The sequence below is a fragment of the Cupressus sempervirens genome, chromosome 9 (assembly GCF_028749045.1).
Source record: "Cupressus sempervirens isolate cs-2001-9-10 chromosome 9, ASM2874904v1, whole genome shotgun sequence".
In the NCBI taxonomy this organism is placed as follows: domain Eukaryota; kingdom Viridiplantae; phylum Streptophyta; class Pinopsida; order Cupressales; family Cupressaceae; genus Cupressus; species Cupressus sempervirens.
The window spans coordinates 189,800,001-189,824,554 of record NC_143126.1 but is presented as its reverse complement, the minus strand read 5'-3'; the positions used below and the strand labels follow the sequence as shown (position 1 = coordinate 189,824,554).

At 33.8% G+C, this 24,554-nt stretch overlaps 2 protein-coding genes across 2 annotated transcripts; both read left to right on the top strand.

Annotated features, from left to right (window-relative positions):
* The first annotated feature begins 1,532 nt into the window (after window positions 1-1,532).
* Window positions 1,533-2,455, top strand: LOC149538119 (L-type lectin-domain containing receptor kinase S.1-like). The gene is made up of 2 exons (XM_089799496.1): window positions 1,533-1,845; window positions 2,038-2,455. The coding sequence occupies exons 1-2, from the start codon at window positions 1,758-1,760 to the stop codon at window positions 2,385-2,387; spliced, it is 438 nt and encodes a 145-aa protein (XP_089655622.1). The 5' UTR covers window positions 1,533-1,757; the 3' UTR covers window positions 2,388-2,455.
* Window positions 2,456-9,092: 6,637 nt separating this feature from the next.
* On the top strand, window positions 9,093-9,506 carry LOC149538118 (putative L-type lectin-domain containing receptor kinase S.7). The gene has a single exon (XM_089802420.1). The coding sequence runs from the start codon at window positions 9,093-9,095 to the stop codon at window positions 9,504-9,506; it is 414 nt and encodes a 137-aa protein (XP_089658546.1).
* Window positions 9,507-24,554: the final 15,048 nt, after the last annotated feature.

The following is a 24,554-nucleotide window of genomic DNA, read 5'->3' as shown; positions in this document are numbered from 1 at the left end:
TTCCAAATCTATGCTTCCCTACTGCATAAAATGGCTCTTTTAGGGTCATTGAAGTTTGTGATGATTTTATTGCTATAAGGGATGCCATAGCTCGACCCCTTTCTCAATGGATGAAGTTGTCTGCTCTGGTGGAAGAAGAGCCCTTTGTACTATAATACAACAAGAAGTCACATTCCCAACCTGGTGAATGGAGCGATAAAATCTAGAGCATCTAAATCATTAGCCTAAGAAGTAATTAGGAAATTTAATAATACAAACAAAGCCCATAGTCAATAGTTATAATTGACTTTTACTCTATATCTCAGTAACCACACATACTCTATGTTCCTCTCTTCTTATCTAAGTCCAACATGTGCATGCGCCCACACACACACACAATGTGATTTCCTCTCACTATCTATCATTGTCTCTCCCCTTTCTCTTATAAGAAATTTTATAAATATGAATTAAAAAAATTTCCTCTCCCTATCTATCATTATCTCTTCCCCTCCTCTCTTTTTTGAGGATTTTTAAAAAATGATTTTATTCTAATTATTATGAGAATGAATAAATAATTAATTTTTCTATTATATTTTATATGAGTTAGTGAGAAAGAGAAAGAGAGGTGGGAGGTGGGGTGTTAACAAGATAGGATACAAAATAAAGTCCTCAATTGATCACATATCTTACATACGTATATACAAAAATTAGGCCACAATTTTCCCTATTGTCCTTCCATAAATAGAGTACAAAATAAAATTTCTAATTGACAACATATCTTAAGTATGTATACAATAAAATAGGCCACATTTTTCCCTAATTGACACCCCACACCTATTCTACGTACCCATTGCACACTAATTGCTAGTATAATTTTTTGAAAACCAAATCGCGTCCCCTTGTCCGCTTCCACATTTTCTCGACATCTACAACATCTGACAAAGCTCCTCTCTAATTTAGCAGACCCCACATTGACCACCTCAAAAGCCCTCGTCGAATACCCATGCGTTGAATCTCAACATTTTATGCCCTCGTCGAATACCCAACTCCACGGAAAGATTGCATCAATTTGTGAATGATATCTTTTCGTCCCATATTTCCATCCCTATAGTCGACATGTTTCAAGTCCTCACGTCACCGAACAGCGTATGAATGAGTGACGCCTTCACAAGGAAAGTCGTGCATCCTAATTAATACTCGCAGTCAAGTCAAGAAAAATAATTTCTTGTTTTTTCGAGTTCTCATTTACCATATGAATGAAGAAACAACACTTTAAAAAAACCTATCATTCTCAATAGAAGAAATATCGACTATGACATACGCATCGCAGCAATTGGACAAGTGAGGCCAAACAGATCTCTGCTCTCCAGAAAAGACTTGAATTTGAGTGGTGTTGTACAAGACTACATGTACCTTGGGTTTTCTGCATCTACAGGTATGTCTTATTTCCCTTGCACACTACGTGAGGCTCTTAACTATGTAGTTTACTTAGTCAAATTCATTTAGTACTCATAAGATCTAGATGCCATTCATATAAGTGATAAAAATCAATTGAATCAACAAATACTTGGTCTTTGAGTGAGAATCATTACATTTTGGCATGGAGCTTCACATCCGGCCACAACAAAACTAAAGATATAGACATTGTGCATCTCCCTTCCTTCAAATTCAAAATTTCCAAGTTCTACCAATCTACAAATTTCATATTAATTACTACAGTGTGTTCAATAGCTTTTATCTTAGGAGTCATTCTTAGCACATTTTATTGGTTGAAAAAGATGGACTACATAGAATTTTATGAAAAATGGGAGCTGCAATATTGGCCACAGAGATTCAACTATCGAAAGCTCAACCTCGCTACAAAGATGAAATAAGAATAAATTTGATACTTAAATAGAATCAAAAACAAATTAAAACATCTTTCTATCAGATATTTAATTATGTACATGAGACTTTACAATTCATGAATAGTCAATGTACTGCATCTGGATTTGATAATTGCATTTCTTATATATGATTAGTTATACAAATTGTGTTGGCCTTGATCTCAATTGCAAAGCTTCACGGATGAGAATCTTCTTGGCTATGGGGGCTTTGGGCAAGTATACAGGGGTACTCTGCCTTCCGGCGAAGAAATCACCATGAAATGCATCAAAAAAGATTTCACAGAAGGAATGAAGGAATTCATGGGAGAAATATCAAGCCATGGGAGGCTGCAGCACCGAAATTTAGTGCCTCTAAGGGGCTGGAGTAGGAAAAATGAGTGCCTCTTCATTGTCTATGACAACATGTCCAATGGAAGTCTTGAAAGAAATTTGTTCAGTCCAGAATCGAATCTAACATGGGCTCACATATACAAAATCCTCAAAGATGTAGCCACCGGACTGTTGTATTTACACGAACATTAGGAAAAATGTGTGGTGCATAGGGATATTAAATCCAGCAATATATTATTGGACTATGATTTGAACGGTCGTGTGGGGGATTTTTGTTTGGCAAGATTAAATGATCAAACCCTGATCCAAATGAGAGACCAAGCATGAAATAGATGTTGCAGATTCTTTGCGGTGAGGGTGCTTTGCATTTGGATCCTCTTGAGCCCTCTACTTATAAATAAGTATTCTTACATTGACATTGCACACTTGAATTTGGTTGCTGGTACTTTTCTGGATTTTTCTGAATGATGCTGGTGGGAGTGTTCCATTCAACTATTTTGCATTCATCAACAACAAGAATACTATTAATGGCGGCATTGTGAAGGCATTTTTTGCCAAAAATGGAGAGTTTCTTGTGAAAGTTGTATACATAAGAGGATTTGTATGTTCCATCAGCATATATTGACAAGGGAATATTTTGACGCCCATCAATCTCAAGATTGGGAATAAATAAGGGTAAGGATTGACTACAACAACTACTCCAAGCACCTGGAGATTAGTATCACAACAATTGGATAGGCGACCCCTAAGAAAAAAATGAATCTGGATGATTTCTTTGAAGATATTTCCCTTCTCGTCTTGACAACCCATCATTTTGGAGTCATGGCTTTATGTTTATATTGCTTCTCTCTTTTTATAACCATTTTTTATCTTTTATACTTAGGGTTGCTATTATTATTGCATGTTATATCCTTTGTCAGCATTCTTTTGGTCTATAATCAGATTATCAATTCAATTATATAAGATGGTTATTTACCTTTTTTAAATTTTTAATTAGATATTTAATATAAATTGAATTAAAAATAAATTAAACATTGTTAATTTTAAATTAACTTTTCAGCATGTACAAGTAACATATTCCTTTACTTGTCTTGACAACCCATCATTTAGGGGCAATGGTTTTATGATTCTATGACTTCTCTTATTTAATAACGAATTTTCATCTTTTATGTTCAGAGTTACTCTTAATGCTTGTTATAACCTTTGTCGACATTCTTTAATTTTGGTCTATAATCATGTTATCAATCCAATAAACCTATCTTATAATTGAATTATCATGTACTATTTTGTGATTTTTATTAGCTCATCACATAAGCTTATAACAATTAAGATTGAAGTTCTCAAGTTTGCCATATTTTTCGAGAAGGAAATAGGAAAGCTGATTGGCTTGCCAATAAAGGAGCTAATGGAGTATAGATTTTAGTTTATAATAATCGGTAGTTCCTTTTGGTTAAATTTTATATTGGTCTTATATATTAGGCTTATCCTTGATCATATGTAAGTTAGATACATTGGTTAATTGAGGGGTTGTCAAGGTCATTTTACAATTTACAGTTCGATCATGGATATTGTCATGAAAGGGTTTCTATAGTTTTTTCTCTCAATTCTGTGCATATTTTACTCTACAGCAGCCCTCTAGACTTAGTATTTTTAGGGGAGTGGATCTTTATTTCATTGTAGCCTCGGGTTTATTATTGTTGTTGATATTACAATGGTGATTAGATTCTTAGCTGTGCTATTTTGAGGTATCTAATTGTACTATCATATGATGGAGGTTATGTATGTTTATGATCTTGTTCATAGTATGGTATGCTCCATGTAGGGATTGAGATATTTTCATTCCCTTTCTTTTGGTTTCCATGATGTCTCTAGCTAAATTTGTGGTCTTTTTATTATGGGATATTCTAATTATTTGGCTTAGTTTCAGGTTTCATGATTTAACCCTTAGAGTAGTTGAGGCAATTTATTATTGGCCTCCTCATGTCATTTAATGAATGTGCATGGGATGTATTTTATTGTTGTTTTTATTTAATAAGATGGATTCTTTATTAATAAAGACATGAAATAGACCAGCTTGGAACCTTTAGGATATTCTTTTTATGATTCTAATTAAAAAATGTTCTAATAATATTGGTGTTTTAAGCTCAATAGGAGGAATGAGTGATCAAGGTAGGTATATGATAGTTTTATTTGGCTTCAACATTGGCTCTTATGGATTGTGACATTGGCGATATATTTGTAATCAAATCTTATACAATCATCGATGATATGCCCCTATATTGCTATAATTTTTTATTTGACTGGGGTATGCCCCTTTTAATTGTAATAATATAGGACGTTTTTCATGGGCAAGACTTGAGGTTTTCTTCTCCGTTCTTTCCTACCAATGCCCATTTGAATGGAGTGAAGCTATTGTATCTAAATTATTGATTTAATAAAATTAATCAAGGCCTTGGCCGTCTATCGATTTTTTTTTAAAAATAATTAAGATTGAAGATCATTCTAATGGTTGGTATTGTGGACTATAAAAGTTTATTTTCTTCCATTTTTACCTTTGAAGAGCAAAGAGACGTGAAGAGAGGAAGGATATACAAGAGTAAAGAAGTTAGCTTTGCATTTATTTTCAATGTAAAGAATCAACCATAGAGGCACCTGGTAAAGAAAGAAAATATAATTATTAGAGTAATTAAAAAGATGGGACATAAATGAGACATATTATTGGAAGAAAGTCATAAAGTTAGTGAAAGAAAAGAGGCTAATTGTGGAGATGAGCAAAGTGGTTAGAAATGAGAGCTGATTTTTTTTTGTGAAAAAGAATATGAGGCACCTCATGAGGTAGGATGTGTTGAGACACTTTGTTGTATGGAATTGGTCTATTTGCATACTTTGATATTTTATAAATATATTAGTGCATTAGGTGGTCACTACTACATTTGGGGTCATTTTTCGACAGTAATTTCTACAACAGAGACATTATAATGTTTATTTTATTTTATTTTTGAATTGTTTCCGATGCCATTGGTATTCTAACATTGTTGTAAGTATTCTGATGATGTTGTCATTTTTGCGATGTTGTTGACAATATAAGAAGAAGAATAAAGGTAAATTACCATGAAATGATTTAAGCTCTCCACATACTCAAACTGCAAAACCAAAATACTCCAACCCATGAAGTGATCATCATAGGGTAACACATGAATCAATGATCTTACAGGTATGTAGATCTAATTATTTAAAATTTCCATTTGGGGTTATTATTATTTCATTTGTAAAATTCACACACACACACACACACACACACACATTATGTTTTAGTTTTACAGTTGAATTGTACCTAGAGGGTTGTATTTGCACATGAATCAAAGTGTTGAATCATGGGTTGAATTAGAGGATAAAAAGAAAGTAGCTATGGATTTTAAATTTTTTTGTTCAATAAATATGGAATTTTTATCTATCACCTAGAAAATGCATACGTAGGTCACAATGTCGGTAAGAAGTATGTACAAAGTTGGGTGTGTTGACAATGGTTAAAAACATTTGTTATTATTTTTTTATTGCCATTTTTTCTAGTGTTGTAGAAGAATCATTGAAACATTTTATTAATGTTGTCTATACTTTTTACCCAATATCCCAAACCATAATCTATTGGTCCAAGCTTTTGTTGAGTTGTGGTAATGGAAGGGAAACTAAAAGTCTTTAAATTTTGATTAATCATGTTATAACTTATGCCCTGACCTAGTTTTTCAATTCATTCATTCATTTAGGATTCATGAGTAAATATATATTTTCTCTCTTGTTGTGCCCTTGTGATCTATGTCTCTTCAGTGATCCCTTTTAGTGGAGAAGGGAGGAAGGGAAAAAGGAAAAATGCAGGGTTTTGTATACATAGTGTAGTACAAGTGGCTTACATACAAACACATTAGTGGCTAGTAGGAGAAGCGGGAGGCTAGATGATAGACAATAATTTCATAGGAAGGGTCATTGCTGAAGTGGACCTCAACAAGTATGAGCCTTGGGACCTCCCTACTAAATTCAACTCCCTCCTTTATTTTTCATTGTGTGTATAATCTTACACACCCATTCGATCTTGAATGATGATATGTGCATACTGAATGTTGAGTGTTTGTATTGAGTACTCCAAAATCATCCAAATTTTGTACCTTCATCTTTACAAAATATCTTTCTTATCTCTTTTGACTGACATGCTCATTTCATTTCATATGTTATCCTAATGGTATCAATTCTCATCACTTTTGATCCTTGACACCCTATTCACAAGTATGTAGTATAAATTATCCCTTAACCATAATAAAGAAGAAGTGTACAACTCTTGGGTTTTAAGGTTTTGCAACTTTCAATAAGTACATGCTTATTGATGTTTCCAAATTAATGATTTCAAAAATCTTAAATAGTTGCAACATATCTTTAAAATTTTGGCAAGTTAATAGATTCACAAGGCTACAAAAATGTTGACAAGGTTCACAATGTCAAAGGCTTCATAGTTTTTTAAACTATGACAATTCAATGTGAAAGAAATAGAAACAAAAAAGAAATTGGTTGAGTTGAAAAATCACATGGCTCATGCATTTGCAAACCATACAAAAGTGCAACATATTTGATGCAGGAGCATCCTCGGTGTAAGAAAAATCTTGCATCATCAAAAAATATTTTCTTTTGAATTTTCTATTCTAATAAGGACTAGTAGATAGGGTAATTACTATTTATGGGAACTTTCTATGTTTAGTAAGTTTTTCATAATAGCTCAGAATGTCCTCATTTTCTATAGGAAGGTTCATTTTAGAGTTATAAGGCTACCATAAAAATCTTATTGCTCCAGCTTAAGTATCAGAGAAGTTATTGTGGATTTTCGATGGAAAATTTTGCAGAAAAATCTTCAGGCTCATTGTTTGAGGCCTTAGAGTGCCCGGATGAGGCTCAAAAACTTGATGGAATGGCACTTGTGCGGTTCTAAGCTTGTAGATCAAGAGCTAGCATTTTTGAAAAGTGGTTATTATAGCCAATCAGAGCAACAATTCGAGAGTTATGGCCTTCTCAAGTTGGGCTACCAAAAATATCTAAGATAATTGTCAAAGATGTATTTAGCTGACTCTATATGTTTTTTTATGATCTCTCGACCCTAGGTATTAAGTTTCAATGTCTAGAACTTTCCCGGGTGGCATAAAATTGCCTATTTAAGAAAGGCTCGAACATTGTCTAGGACAGCTCTGGGTGATAGTTCGTAGCTTGTCTCACAAATTATTGTAATGAAGGTGCCAATGTGGGTTAGCATATTGTACTTGTGAATTCTGTAATTCTACATTTGCAGCACAAATAAGAAGTCCATATTTTTTTCTTGCATTTTCTATTGTTTCTTTGTTTCTATTTTGTGGTTATGGTATTAAGGGGAGGACCCATCATCAAGTGGCATCAGAGCTAGAGTTCTTGAGTGTGTGGATAGATCACTGACTTTGAGGCAATTCACACCAAGACCATGGTTTGGGTTGAGAGTGTAAATAGATCACCGATTGTGAGGCAGTTTGTACTAGGGTTTCAACAGAAGCACCAAAATGCCTCCATGAGGAGAGCATGGAAAAATAGTTGTAGGTGTTACACTTGAGGGTTTCCAAGCCCTCTAAAGACAAATGCAAGCATTTGAAGAAAAATTGTGCAGAGGAATAAATCTTCCCATAAGAGATGAAAGCGAGAATGAGGACGAAGTAGAAGAAAATTCCAAAGCAGAGGAAGTTCTAAACCCAATGGAAGAAAATCTTTTTAGGGCCATCTCTAAGATTGGAAAAGTCCTAAGTTTAAAGTTCCCACATTTTTGAGAAATCTTAACCTAGAGGAGCTGATCAATTAGATCAATGAACTAGAGGAGTACTTTGAGTATAAAGATATTGAGGATTATGACAGGGTCAAGTTTGCTAAGGCGAAACTGAAGGGACATGCGAAGATTTGGTGGTAGGGGGTTCAATCAGAGCAAAAGAGAAAGGAAATTTTAGTTCATCACACCATGTCATGAATTTATTAGTTCTTGTAAAGGAAAACACTTATACATTTATTTTTTTATTAATTTAATCAATCATTTGAAAGAATTTTTTTTAAAGGATAAAATTTATAATTAATATTTATTTTATATTTTAATGTAAAAATATAATTTTCCTTTATTTCATTTTCAAGATTATACATTTTAGAACTTTAGATAATTAGATAATCTGAATTTTGAAAGCATTAAAATGTTCACAACTGTGCTGTATGTAACTGTTAAAGTTACAGACACATGAAAAATAGTTAGGACCTCATCTTCTTCACGAAAAATGTCTTGTCTCATGATCATAGTCATTGCAAATTTTCCATACATAATAGAACCTTTGACAGGGGATTTACCACTGTGTTTTTTTGTTGGGTTTCAGGGACGAGAATCTTCTAGGCTATGGGAGTTTTGGCCAGGTATACCATGGAACTCTGCCTTTCGGCAAAGAAATCACTATGAAATGCATCACAAAATATTTGGCACAAGGAATGAATGAATTCATAGCAGAAATATTGAGCCTTGGGTGGCTGCAACACCAGAATTTAGTGCCTCTAAGGGGCTAGAGCAAAAAAGATGAGCACCTCTTCATCGTCTATGACTTCATGTCCAATGGCAGTCCTGAAACAAATCTGTTGACTCCAAAATTAAATCTTTCATGGGCACAGAGATACAAAATCATCACAGATGTGGTTGTCGAATTGTTGTATTCACACGAAAAGTGGGAAAAATGTGTGGTGCATAGGGACATCAAATCCAACAATGTATTATTGGACTGTGATCTAAACAGTCATGTGGGGGATTCTAGCTTAGGAAGATTATAAAATCACAGTGAAAAGCCTCAAACAACTCATGTGGTGGGCACTATGGGGTACATTGCATCAGAGCTTGTACATTCAAAAAAGGATTCTCCTTCAATAGATGTGTTTGGCATTGGGGCTCTTTTACTCAACGTTGCCTACAGAAGGAAACTTGTAGATGTCCAGGGTGTGATTTTGGTTCAGTGGGTTTGGGATTTGTATGCATATGGAAAGTTACTGGATGATGTTGATCAAAGGCTTGTGGAAGATTATAACAAGGGTGTGACTAAGAAAGTGCTTGTATTGGGACTCGTGTGTTCAAATCCTGAACCGCAGGAGAGGCCAAGCATGAAATGGGTATTGCAAATTCTTTTTGGTGAGACTGCTTTACCTATGGATCATCTTATAAATGAGAATTCTTACACTAAAATTGCATACTTGAATCCATTTGTTGCTACTTTTCTAGATCTCTCTAAATGATGTAGATGGAGGTGGGGTTTTTAACTCAACTGTTTTGCATTTGCCAACAACATAAATATTTCCAAGGGTTGTGTTGCAAATTTGTACTTTCTGTCTAAAATTTAATTTTCAATATAAAATTTGTATGGAGAATAGGATTTCTATGTACCATCCAGCATCTACTATATTTATAGTTAATCTTTATTAGCCAGGGGATATTTTGGTGCCCGTCAATCTATAGATTAGGCACTACATATAAGGGCTTGGGTAAATTACAACAGTGACTCCAAGCACCTAAAGATAATTATTGCAACAACTGGACAAGTGAAACCTCAAAAATCATCAGTGGAAAATAAATTTTTCCCTAATAAGGGTCTAGCTTTTTCCCAGTCAACATATAAGCAATAAGGAGATAGGCGGAAAGGAAAATAGGCAATCCCCTATATTCCAATCAGCAATAGATTTGAAGCTTTAAACAATGATCATTCAAAGTCGAACACATTTAGTGCCTTGGTTAAACAACATGAAGCCAGGGATAGGAAGATAATAAAGCTAAATAAAGATCCACGTGAAAATAGCAATGGGTGGCAAGTTGTAATTTCAAACAAGAATAGAAGAAGAAATGCACCGCAACTAAAAAAGAGGCCAATGATGGAGGAAAATAAAAATCATCAAAAATAGTCTATCCAAATTATCAAACCTGTAGAGGAAGAAAAGCGAATGGAAAAATTGGTTACTTTTCTAGCAAAATGGAACAAAAATTGTAAGAAAACAATACATTAACCTACCAAAATTTTAGAAGCTAACTGTATTTCAATAAGGCAGAAATAACAGCAAGCAAACTCAAAAAAAGTACTTAGGGTTTATGTGAAAAATCAGAAAATCTATATACCACCACATAAAAGGGAGAAGGGTATTTTAGATCATGCAAAGCTACCAACACATAAGAGCAGGATGACAACTCTACCACCAGACAAGGTAAAGGAAACTAATTTCTATAATTGTTCTGATATATTAATCATTAGTGACAAGTTCATAGAAGAAAAGTGGAAGGAATGTTTAGAGCTAGGAGTATATGTTCACTAGAGTAGACTAGACAAGCATTTATCAAAATTGACAAAGAAATTAGAGAAGATCTGCAAACAATAGGTAAGTATTAGTACTTCCTCAAAATCATCAATTTATCTTTATTGCAAAAATAAAGAAATTATAAATAAAATACTTTCTATATTAAAATGCTATTATAAAGGGCATGTAGTTAAATTTCAAACTTGGATACCTAATTGGAATGATGAAAAAGAGCATATGATACCAACTTGGTATGAATGTAGTAATCTTCCATTAGAAATTAAACATTTAAATACATTATTTAGAATAGAAAAATCAATTGGTAAACTTATAGGTATAGACTCAGAGTATGACAAAACTAGTAATGTTAAATTTCTAATAGATGAGGAACCAAAACCAAAAAAATGATTAGGAGAAAAAAATTATAACAAATAGATCCATTTAGGAGATTGAATTTAAGAAATATGAAGGGGAAATTACAGACATTATTAAAACAAATCTAGAAATTGATAATAATATTTAATCCATAGAGGAATCCTTCAGAAATATTTGAATAAAGAAGAGGGAACAGAAGATTAAGGCAATTCATAAGGACAAAAATAAGAAAATAGAAAAATTAGATGAAAGGAAAAACTTTGAGTAGAGCACACAAACAAAAAATACACCTATAGTAAAAAAGAGTAAAGAACAAAGTCAACTGGAATGTTCAGAAGTAATAGAATAGAGAGTCGAAGGTATACACAAGGAAATGACAATAGTAGTAGCGTTGAAATAATGCAATATTTTTCACTAGGAGAATGATAATTTGAAAGAAACAAAAAGAAGCATTAAAGAATGGTATAAAATGACACATGAGATTAAATTATTACAAGTGGACATTGAAGATCAGGCTATGTTAGGAGAACAATTTCATCATGAACATGAGGTAAGACAACAACTTATAGATCAAAGAAAAGAGAAGGAGAATTATAATACTAAGACAGAAATATGGATCAATATGGACAATAGGATGGTAAACAGATCAATATGAACTATTTTGAGGAAGACACTAGTCAGATACATTTGGATGGTGAAGATGTGATGATTAATAAGGATATGAACCAACAAGAAAACTTGGCAAAGGTAAACACAAAAGATGAAAGTTTAAAGCCAATAGAGTATACAGAAGATTAGGAAGAAAAATATATAACTCTAGCAACATATTCGTAACAATGGAGTAATATAACGATTCGAAAAAAGTCAGAAAAAAAAAAAGTTATAACTTTTGTAAACACCAATAGATGGGAAATATATCTTTGGAAGTAAATCTATAGAGGTGAAGGATAAAACAAGGGAATATAGTATCCCTCTAGAAGTTGGAGCTTTCTTAAAGGAGTATAAAATGTATAATCAGGAAGATTCTATCACAGAGACTAAACTTATTGAAGTGTCACAGAACTGGGAGGAATTTGGGGTACTAAAAGAGACCCCAAAAACATCAAAAAAGGAAAATTTAGAAAAGGATACAAATACAGATGTTGAAGAAAATGAAATAACAAAACATATATTAGAAGGTTTAATAAATGAGGAAGAAGATAAAGAAGGAACTACAAAAGAAAACAATAACCATTTAAGTACAGATAATTTGGGTATTTCAATCAACTAGGAAGGATTAGGAACTCCAAAATGTGCTGAATAAAAATTAAAAAGAGGAAGAAAATCACTTAAGGAATTAAAAGAAGTAGATGATCAAGCCAAGAAGCAAAAAAAAAAATTTGAGTTTCTTAACTCTAGGAAGGGGAAGTGCCTTCGTGAAGAGCAATAAGGATAATAACATGGAATACTACAAGCCTGAATGCTCCTCATAAACAATGAGTGTTAAAATGTAACCTAACACTCTTTGAATTAGATATAATTATGATACAGGAAACTAAGCTTAACAAAGAAGAAGGGGAAAAACTAAGAAAAAGACTAGGTAGATATAATGCAGAAATGAAGGAATTAGATGGAGCATCAGGTGGAATGGAAATCATTTGGAATACCAGGACAGCAAACATTAATATCATAATATCAAATAGAAATTGGATGGGGAGTATAGTTTCAAGTAATAAGCATAATCTACAATTCATTCTAATTAATGTTTATCATCCAATACAAACTTCAGACAAACAGAAAGTTTGGGATGATATAGCTGCCTTTATGGAGTTATATCTTAAGACAAACATGATCATAGGTGGTGACTTCAATGCCATACTTGACCTCAAATAAAAATTTGAAGGTTCTCAGATTTTAACAAGAAACATAGTAGAATTCAGAGAATGGGCTAGAGTTAATAGAAATACCAACCAGTAACAGAGTATTCACATGGAATAATAAAAGAAAAGATTTTAGTTATATTTGAGAAAAATTGGACAGATTCTTTTTCAAAGGATAAATTTCACAATCATAGCCTCCATTCAGCCTAATGCAAGATCAGATCATTATCCTATCAAAATTGAGTTAATAGAACCTATAAAACCTAATAGGAATCCTTTCAAATGTGAAAAGATGTGGTTCTTAGATAAAAAATTCATGGAGAACATTAAACAATGGTGGGATGAAGACAAGTTTATATGATCAAAGACATATTGTTTTGTTCAAAACTTGAAATGCTCAAAGAAAACATACAAAAATGGAATAAAACACATCTCAATAATATATTCCAAGTCAAACTAAATAATGAAGAATATTTAAAAAAATTAAATAATGAAATCATTAAAAATTATGGACAATGAAAAATTCTTTAAAGAAAAAGAATTATTAATCATATAAGAAGACATTTTAGCGAAAGAAGTCTTTTGGAGACAACAGCAGAGGGGAAAATGGTTAGCAGAAGGAGACATAAACACAAAATTCTTTCACAACAGAGCTCTTAAAACTATAACTCAAATTAAAGATAATAATGGTAGTCCTATTGATAATCCAGGAGAAATTGCTCAAACCTTTGTCACATACTATGAAAATCTATTAAACAATTATGACTCATCCAATTTAATAAAAAAATAATAATGCTTAATAATATACCTAAATTTATCATAGAATTTGACAACATGGAGCTCAATAAACCTTTTACAAAAGTAGAAATCAAATTAGCCCTTTTTAAGCTTAGCCTAGATAAATCACCATGGCCTGATGATTTCCAAGCTTTTTTCTTCCAAAAATGCTAGGAAATTTTTGGGTAAGAATTATGGAAAGAAATAGAGGTAGTTAGAAATGGGGGATCAATCTTAACTAAAATCAATCATACCTTTTTAGCATTAATACCAAAAAAAGCTGCAACAGAATCACCCTCAGTCTTTTGCCTCATTGCATTGTGTAATACAACATATAAAATTTATTCTAAAGCAATAGCAAATAGGACTAAAACTTTGCTACCAAAAATTATCTTAGAAGAACAAACTGGGTTTGTACACTACTACATTTAACATCATTTTTTGACCAAAAATTTCGACCATCAACTAAATAAATTTAGGGTGGTCAAAATGTAAAGGAATTTTTTTTGTTTTTTTACATATAAGACCTGTGTTGGTCAAAATTTTGACCAACACAGGGCTTATACATCTGTAAAGTTCAAAAAACATTTGCCCAATTACGTTTTTCACGCCCGATTTCATTTGACATTTTTGGAGCATTTTCGCATGGTTATCTCTGCATTTTCACATGGTTTTCTCTAAACCCAATTTTTTTTAAGGTTTTCAACACCCACTTGATTAATGATTCCTACTAGCCCTTGGAATAATATGAAAGGGGGCCCTGCATTTGCATCAATATAGGGGGGGCGGAATAGTAGTTCGAAACTCTCAATATTGTCTTTCTTTCATTCTTCCTGATGTGCTCGACTTCAAAAGCTATTCCATTGACGACCTCCAATCACACTTGCATCTCCAGTGGTCGAGGAGAGGGATTTCTCTTCGAGCATATTTCCATAGGTACATGTGTATTTTTGTTGTAGGTTTTTATGATAATATTGAAGATGGAAGTGAATACTATTACTATCATTATTATTTTTTATGCCAAAGTTCAGCCATTGTTGTGTAATATAAATGGGAGAGTCTCCGCTCAAGTGTTTTTTCTCAGTGATGTTTTGATGATAAGTGTTAAAAAGAGTCTAGTTGCAAAAGGAATGTAATGTACTTGTTGTTTCATTTTATTGAAAGTGTGTAGATGCAGATTTATCATTTGGAATGTTGGTCTATTGTAACAACTATTATACTTTTTATTATAGTAATGAAAGAAAAGAAAGGAAATGTATATGCAGAAGCTGTAGTTGTAAAATCTTAGAAGAAATAATAATGACAATTTTTTTGTTCCATAAATATAGTTGTGTTGGTATCATATTTTTCTTGTATTTTTGTTTTAATAATACATAATTATATTGTATCATTTAGACAACAGTTTCATATTCGTAAAAAGAACAAAAAGGAAAAAAAATTGAGTGTGTTTCTTTCTTCAACTCTAGAACATTCAACTTAAACATCAACACATAAAGATAATAATTTGAAATCTGGTGTGTTTAGTGCTTGGAGTTGTACCCTCAATACCTAGGCCATGTGGGCTATAAAACATGATATTCATGTGATTCTATGTTAGATGATGATGATGATAATGAATAATCACCATCTACTACTAGCTCATGTAGTGATAAAAGGTCTTCAATGCACCTCTAACTACAAGTATGCCATGGAAAACTTGTGATGGAGATGACTCCTCAAACTAATAGACTATCATGGAAATTGTTTGATGAAGATGACACCTACAAATACTGGACTATCTTAAAAAACTTATGATGAAGATGGCACCTAAATTTACTAGACTATAATTGATTTGATGTAATTTGGATCCTTCACCGAAAGTCTCTGTCATTTTGTTAGAATATAATTTATCTTCTAGTTCAACCAAAAGAATCTCTCTCCTATATTTCAACATTACATTTAATTGTTGCATTGCAATTAGGTCTTCCTACAAGGGTTTCGATTTGGATGAATAACAAACTTGTTGGTGTTTTAAAACTACTAAGAAACAAAATTCTTAATACCAAGATGACAATACTCACACAATCTAAAGACTAGCCAATTCTTATTATCAATTATATGTGCACACCATTTGGGCCAAACTTCTACAAAACCAAGGGTGGTTTTCTACTCTTTTGGCTCTGCAAAACCAAGGTGGGTATACCCAGGGATGATACAAGACTGGGAAAATTGTATGAGAATTATCTTAGTTTCATTCTGATTCTCATCTCAAATTCTCCAATACATGTACAATTCTTGATACTTTAATAAACACATCCAATATAAAAGATATGGCCAAAAATCTTCTATAGGTCTACAGATGTTCTCAGAAATAATGGCTAACTAAAGCTAAAACATTCCATGCAAACAAGTAGAGGCCAACTTTGAAGATCTACAGCAAATAAAAGTAAAGTTGATTATAATTCTGCATTTTGACAATCATGTGTGAAACATTTCTCTTTCAGCTAAATTAAATTTGATCAGTGCCTAATCTATTGGGGTTCAGAGTCTACTACAAATCTCTAGATCTAATTTGTCACCTTACAACAAATTTTATTAGCAATTCTTATCAGAAATCGTCATTCAAAATCCTTTCCACTACTGCAGCAACCTTATCAAATTCATCAAAGCTTTTACTTAATCCATTGAATTAATAGCCATGATAAATAGATATACAACCTAATTGAACTGGATTCAATTGCACAAGCCTTTACTTATACAACATCAAGATAACCAAGTAATCAAAAGGAGACAAAGTTCAAAAAGAACTGATATGGGGACAGTTCATAATTTGTATTCATTTTCCTTGAAAATTGTATACAATTTACAATAGACTCAGAATGTCCTTCACAAAGAAACACAGATCATTCTATATTCATGTATTCTCAAGATCTAACAAAGAAAATACATTACAAATTTTTGCTCAAAAATGGTGGACCAAAAATAGACTAAGTGTATCACTTAGCAAATATAATTCAGACCTTTTCTCTTGCCCTGGAATTTCACTTATATAGTGTGAAGTGCAACAAGCTTCAGGCTAAGAGAAACTAACAGGTGTCTTTTACAAGGAATATCTACATACACCTATCACAAAATGACAAAACTATGGGTAACAGAAGATATCAAAATCAAATCATTCTTTTCGGTGGGTCAACTTTTGTTACATGTTCTGATGTTGTTGAGTTGGCTATTGATCTGATTTATCTTCATATGTAACTGCTAAATTAGCCAACGATGAAGCTTGTTCTGACGAGGGCACATTAACCTCCATCTGTAGGCTTCCACCACCTTCACTCTGCATGGTAAAGACAACTTCTACCTTTTCCTTTTCTTTAATTGTATTGGCATCTTGTGGTCCTGGTTCTACAATTGAAAGTGACAGGTTTTTCTTGTCTTCTTCTTCTGATTGGGTTTGAGTAGTGAAGGTATCAATGATTTGGACTTCCTCACCCTACACCTCATCATTGTCAATTTCATCTACATCAAATTGTTCACTAGAAGCCATTTCTACCATCCACCTGTCAAATAATGTGTCATCTGGCCAATTGAATTGCAAAATATCCTTCTGTTTCTTTATTATATAATTAGCCTCATTATCAATATCAACAAATTCCTTTTTTAAAGAGTCAAAGAATGTTTTGGCTTTCACCATTTCTTCTTTTGTGGTGGCCCACAGTGCATGCCCTTTTTCATTTATGACTTGATTCATTCTTAAACAGAATAAATCATCAAGTTCCTTCGCCCATTCCTCTTTGCTTTTCAAACTATTTTTCTTATCTAGGGCATGAGGAAATAAATTGAATTTTTGGCTCTTATATTTGTCTAAGTAGCCTATTATTATCTTCTATAAATGTATCCTTTTGCTATCAAAATCAGCAAGATCAGAAACAATTTCAAAGGTTTTATCAATCTGATCACGAGAATTATTTATAACAAATAGACACAATAAGGTTAATGCTTTCTCCCTTCTCACCCATTTGTTCACAATAGGCTTTAGAGTCTCATCATCTGCTTTTAACTCCTCCCAGATGTTAATCACCCTGGCCAATTGATCATGGATTAGTGGCCATTCAATCTTGTCTCCTAGATATGTAAGAGTTGTTCTTAGTTTATCTTCATATTTAGATTCTAGCTCTACATGTAAGCCCACAGTTTACTCTTTTCTTCTTCAAAATCCTTAGCAGTGTACTACTGTGGCCCTTAGGGTGTGGCTGGTATTTCAATGAGGGGGGTAGATTTGAAAGGTTCAACAAGGGGGCGAGGGTATGTTATTTTAGGCCTAGTGGATTTTCCCAGTAGCTTGTTGTCAAGCTCAACTCTCCTTTTTACCTCTTTATTGTAGGCATCCACAACTGCCTCATATTTACTTTGTAATTCAAACATTTCCTTTTCCTCCCTTTTAGTAGTAGCCAAGGCAAACCGAGAATAATCCACATTAATGTGGGCTGCTTGTACGTGTCAGGTATCAGCAACTCTCCTCACAATAATATTCCCTATCAGTCCTGAACCATTAGGCTGTGCTGATACAATCTTGGATCCTCTTCTTAATGACCACATAACAAGAGTAGCTTGATCATCACTAAAAGGAGTCCCTACAAATTCCTTTCTATTTGGGTCTTGTAACTCCGATCTATTAGAAATAGAGTTGAAAATCAATGCATTTGCAATATCCCAATTAGGCAACAATAGTATGTTAGAAGTTTTTACCATTTGTCTTCCCTCCTCAGGGGTAATGTTCTGGAATTCTTGCATCATTTTCTCCTTTATTTGGTTTTGGATGGAGGCTTCATCCATTTTTGGATGCTTTGTTTTCATGTTCTTACATCTTTCCTCAAAATTGTGGATGTTTGCCCTCCAAGAAAATTGATGGAAAGCCCTAGACCTTACAAAACTGTAATCTAACAAAAATTGTTGGCTGGCTTGTTCCAAAATAGGGTCCAATTCCCTTCCCTTAAAATTAGCTACTATCAGCTGGAGGCTTGGCATAGGAGGTTCTTGGGGGTTTCTTTCATCGATCTCTACTTGAGTGACAAAAACTCCCCCTTGTGATCCAATTTGTTCAATTTGCTCAATAGTGATCTGCTCCTCCCCGATTCTCAAAGGGGTCTGTGAAGGTGAATACTCCTCAACATGAGAATCCTCCTCTCTTATTATTTTCCTCCTCTTAGGGGAGGGCTCAATAGGCCTCTCTTCCAAAACCCTACTACTGGACTCAATTATTTTTTTTCCTTTGTCCACTGTATTCTTTTTATTTTGAACACTAGTATATCTTGGCCTTTTTTGGATAGTTAATTGACCTACCCTTATATTGGAAGTAAAACCCAATCTTCCCATTACTTCCCTAGCCTTATCCAGGTAGAACCTAATAAAGAATTGCATCTTTTCAGTCATTCCCTCTATTATTTCAGGAAAATTATTCATAAGTTTTATCATCTTATCTACATTTGTAACTGCATTGTCCAAAGGACTATAATCTGGATCAAAACAATGAATGAAATCCAAAATTTTAGAAAAGACTTTCCACTTTTCTTTCCTAGTCTCTTGCTCCTGCAAGGAGTACTCATTCCTTATGAAGTCTTTAGGAAAATAAAATTCATGCTCAATTTTACCAAGCTTAATTCTCTACCTCAGAGCCAAATGATAAAATCCTTCAGAATCACAAAAATGAGGATGGGAAGTGGCCATCTTATAAGGATTCAAAATCTTGTGTAGAGAAAGCCAACCTCCTTTTGTAATTACAAAATGATGAGCCACTGTGCAAGTAGGAAAAATTGACCCCTTTTGTCTTTTCAATAGAAGGGCTTCCTCCACTCCTCTTAGCTGCTACAATATCTCAGCAACTCCTACCTTCAAAGGCACTTGGTAGGGTAGTATGTGAGGGCTTCCTTTAAAACCATATATTCTAAATACAGTAGAAACAGAATATGGAATGACATCTCCCCAATTATGTGAAACTTTCAAACCACTTGGGTTGTCCATAGGCGTAATGAGATTCATTAATGCTTTGGGGATTCTGGGATTGTCCCTTAATAGGAGGCATCTTAGCTTTGAAGCAAAATACCTATCAAACCTGACAAAACGGGTATTCTCTGCATCCCAAGTCATATCTACACTCCATAATTGAATTGGTAATGCTTCCCCACTCTCTTCTCTATCTAATTCCATTTCTTTACTAAAATATGTTACTCCCTTGAATAAGAACATGTGCATTAACAGAGAATAATGGCCAAAAGTTTTTTCCACCTTACCCTTAGCAATTCCAATCAGTCCAATGTGAATCTCCTTAGCTAAGTAAGAAGCAAAATCAAAAATTAAATCCACACCAAAAGAGGAAATCTGAGTAATCATATACATAAAATCCACAGGCATGAACTCTTCTTCATCTCTCCCAAAAACTTTACATAAGGACCTATATATTTCTATAGCCTTAGAATTGAAGTATGCCCTTTTGAAAGGCTCCCTGGTGGATGCTATTATTGTTGGCAGTGTTCCAATTCTACCGATGTGTGCACTTAGTGCTCCTTGCCTAACTGCATCTCTCTTAGACATATACTCAGTTTTTAACCCTTTCAAATCAATGGGCACATGATAATCAGTTACAAGCCCTAAACTGAAAACTTCCCTAATCTTGTCTACGCAAATTGTAATCAAGATTTCACCATCAGTTCTCCTCACTACCCTAAGGGCTTGGTCATAATTCTTAGCTATAGCTTCCAAAAGATCATAATCCATGAAAACACTGGGAACCACCGATTTCCCTAGACCAAAATTCCAGATGTTGGCATGTGGGGCAAAAAGGTTCCTCGCTGAAAACCATTTTTTGAATAAAATAAGACCAGTCTGTGAAGTTGTTGCATCCCTAACCCAGTTTCCTTTGTCATACAACCCATCTACTATTTTCAATCTAGGGTTTAATGAAGTTAGCCTCTTAACTTCTATAGTTTCAATAGTGGAAGAAGGGAGTAGTTCAAGAAAATCATCGTGGACATTCCTATCTTAATAGTTCTCTTGACCAGAAAATGCTTTCTATTTTGGATCCATTTTAATTAAGTCTCAAAGGAATTGAAACAACAGAAGTATTATAATGCAAGTACTTACTTTGAATTTCGCTCTAGTTCTTCTCAGTGTTACTACAATCTTTCTGCAAACAAACTACTTCAAAATCTTATCGAATCCAGCACAGTCTTCTCAACAACTATTTTTGCTTAGAAATGATCTGAATCTTTGTTCGAGTACAGTGGAATTAAGAAAATCTTCTATGTTATACTCTATTTTTCCTCACACACAAAGCTTTCATCTCTCATAAATGCACAGGGTGGCATCACCTTCTATATTCAAATTTACACCATGGATTTATGAAAAATCCTACGATCCAGGGATGCAAGCAAAGATGACTCATGTTCCTCTTGACAAGCTAGTAGTCAACCTAATGAAAACTTGCCATGTGTACCTTTTCTTCAATTTTGGTGCCTCTGAACTGGACCCACAGAACTCCGAGGACACGTGTCACTTAGGCTCTATCTCGCTATACATAAAGAGTGAGCAACTTGCCATAGCGAGATAGTACCCGTCATTGATCATGATTTGATCATGCAGATGACATTTGATGTATTGCCCAAAAGAAATGTGGTGGGCCCCTTGTCGCCATGTTGCTATTCGTAACCTTCATGCAACTCGCCATAGCGAGATAGCGATGATCATGGATCTAAGATAGATCTGATGATTAGAGTCTTTCATATATTTTGTGAATAGGGCGTGGGTCCAATCATTGATGACGTGATGAAATCCTGGCTATATTACCTGCTGCTTGGGGTCCATATCTGTTTATTTCTTGACCGAGCACTTTGTCACTAACGGCAAGAAGAACAAGTTCCCGATAGCGGCATAGCGAATCCCAATGTCTTTGCTTTTCTCAGTGCATACATGTAGCCCATTAGATGCCAGCGTGTTCCAAAGCTTTATAATTGATATCTGATGGAGTACTTTCTGGGACCCACTTACTCTAAAAATTTGCCCCAGTACTACTTTCCGTCTGGGTGCTATGTCACTAATGGTGAGAGACACCAATTCTTCGATAGCAACATAGCAATTTTTTGTGAATCATCAAAATTCAGGGTTGGAAAGATACAGGCGAGTGAAGTCATAACTACCCTCGTTAATGCATCTGACACATAATAAAATAACATGTGCACCATGCAGCCTGAAAAAACTTACGATCATCAAAAAATTTAAAAGTGACAACCGGCCATTATTTTTGGTGAAGGCGTCATGTCACTAACGATGAAGTGCCTAATTTCTTCGATAGCGACAAAGCGACTAATCGAAAAAGCTAAGATTTATGTTGATGCCTTTTGTACCTTAATGTTGGAATTGCTTTTCAGGTTCTGACATGTCTATTATAAATGTGATGAAATATCTCTTAAGAAATACAATCTAAGGTCACCGTATTTCCACTTGACGGTACTGCTTTTCAACTTAGTAGTGGTCGCTGTGTCGCTAAGGGTAAAATACTTGTATCTTTTCATAGTGAGATAGTGATTGCCGTAGATCTTTTAGGGATTGGGCGGTCAGAAATACAAAAGAAAAGATTTGAATCAAGGTGTAGAAAGTTTGAAAAGGATGGGAATCTTCACATATTTTTAGTTTCGCACCCGAAAAATTTAAAAGAAAACAAGACCTAGGGTTTTGACAAAAATTTGCTTCAAAGACCTACAAAATATGACTTGGCTAGAAACCCTATTCACCATAGGTGTATCCCAATCTAAATTCTTCTATACCTTGGACAAAGGAATTTGATTATGCAAAAATTCAGACCAACAAAACTATCATGGAAAAATTGTGATGAAGATGCCACCTACAACTATTAGACTATCATAGAAAAATTGTGATGAAGATGACATTAAAAACTATTTGACTATCATTTGTACAAGTCACAAAATGATTCCAACATATGAAATTAAGTGTACTACATAGGATAGTGATGACTGAATTTCCATGCCCTCCAAATTTGGTGGTTGTAATGGTGGTTGTGACATTTATACCAATTTCATTTGTGGGATACACACTCTTGATAAGTTAGTTAGCCTTGTGACTAAGGTCGATGGGGAACGTTGACACATGCAACCTGAGCATGAGTTTGAATTTGGTATTTCCTTGGAGATATTTACTTATTTTCAAAATAAAAGGTATCATCTCCATTTTGTCTGTCATGATAAGTTGTCACAGGTTTTTTGAATGAATTTATTTTCTTATTTTTATTTCTTCTCATAGAATGAACAAAAATTATTAATGCTCCACCAAAATCCATAGAAGGAACAACAATCTAAAGTTTGGGCTTGCAGCTGCCAGGATCTCCTCCCTTTCCAAAGAAACCCAAATAGAAAAAGCAAACAAACAAATTCAAGACTATTTAAGCTTTACCCACTAATAATATCCCAGGAGTCCAAGAACAACATTTGACTACAAGGGTGGTGACGAGAAGTGTGGGGCAGCATCCCTTCAGACCATATAAATTCTTCTACAATTCATGTTTTGAATGCCATAAAAACCTAGATTTAACATTAGAGTGAATTTAAATACTCCAGGCAATTCCTGAGTGCAGATGTTTCAATTCCTTAGTGTCAAAGCTTGAATATATTTCATGCTTATCATTTCCTCTAGCAATTCTTACGTAAAACATCATTAAAATAATTTTTCCCTTTGATAGCGTCAAAGAGTGTATATATACAATATTTTTGAAGTTGTTTTGTGCTAAATGAACCTTTTGTGATCAAGTCTTGTAAATATCTTGGTTGGTACAACTGCAAATTTCTTACTGGCTTTGTACTAGTACCCAAGATTAACATTGATGACATTAGTAGAATTCCAAGTTTTGCTCTTGTATTCCTATTAGTTGTACTTGATTTTCGAATATGTTAAAGAAGAAACAAATGCTAGTTAATTTACAAAATATAACTGGCCTGAATTGCTTGATGTATTTTTTAAATGTTGAGATGCATATACTAATATTTTTTTATTGCTTCAGGCCAAGCCACAGCTGAAAAACAGGTCAAAGCTTCCAAATATTGTGGATCCTGTGATTAAAGAGTTGTTGAACTTGAAATATCTTCAGCAAGTAAGTTGCATGCAAAATATTTCTTTTGAAGGGAATTGACATTATTTTTAAAAATACATTCACTTTATACAATTTTACTCATGTTTTGGTGGATAAAAACTTAATGTTCTTCCACATTTCTTGCCCATTTTATTGCATATCTGAAATAAGACATAATCTTGCCATTTTCCAATAGCTAAATGTCTTTAACTGTGATTGGAATTTGGCATAAAATGTATTTTTTAGGTTAGATTGTCAACTAGTTCTGGTTGATCGCCATTTGAAAATTAGAGGTACTAATCCTTTCATTGAAGATAAAATTTATAGTGCACTACATATCATCACACTTACCCAAAAAAGTTGAGCCAAACATTTTATTATCTAGATTGAAAGTCATTGTCCACTTCATAATCCTAGCAAGAAGAAAACCATAAGTGCTTGTGAACCAAGTATTTATGACGAAGCAAGAAGGAAAGAAAAATAAAAAAATGTGTTGCATCGAGAGATAGGAATTGGAAAGAAAGCCATTGATTATAAAAAGTATTAAGATCAAGTTTAAAAATAATGTTTTAATTGACAAGCACAAAGCAAGATTAGTAGCTAAAGAGCAACAAATTTTCCTTGTACATCTATGCACTATCTCCATGATTCCATGTTTGGTCCTTATCCTCTTTGCAATAACCACATGATCGATGATTGCCAAATAGTGCCAACATATTATGTGGAAAGGCCCTTTCTAGATCATATTTCAATGCAACAATTTATCAAACGATGACACTTTGAGGGGACAATGATCATCTTCAACCGTGTGACTTTGGCTTATTGCTTCAAATTTGTTAGAGGATATAGAAACTTACTGACTGTAAACAACAAGTATGT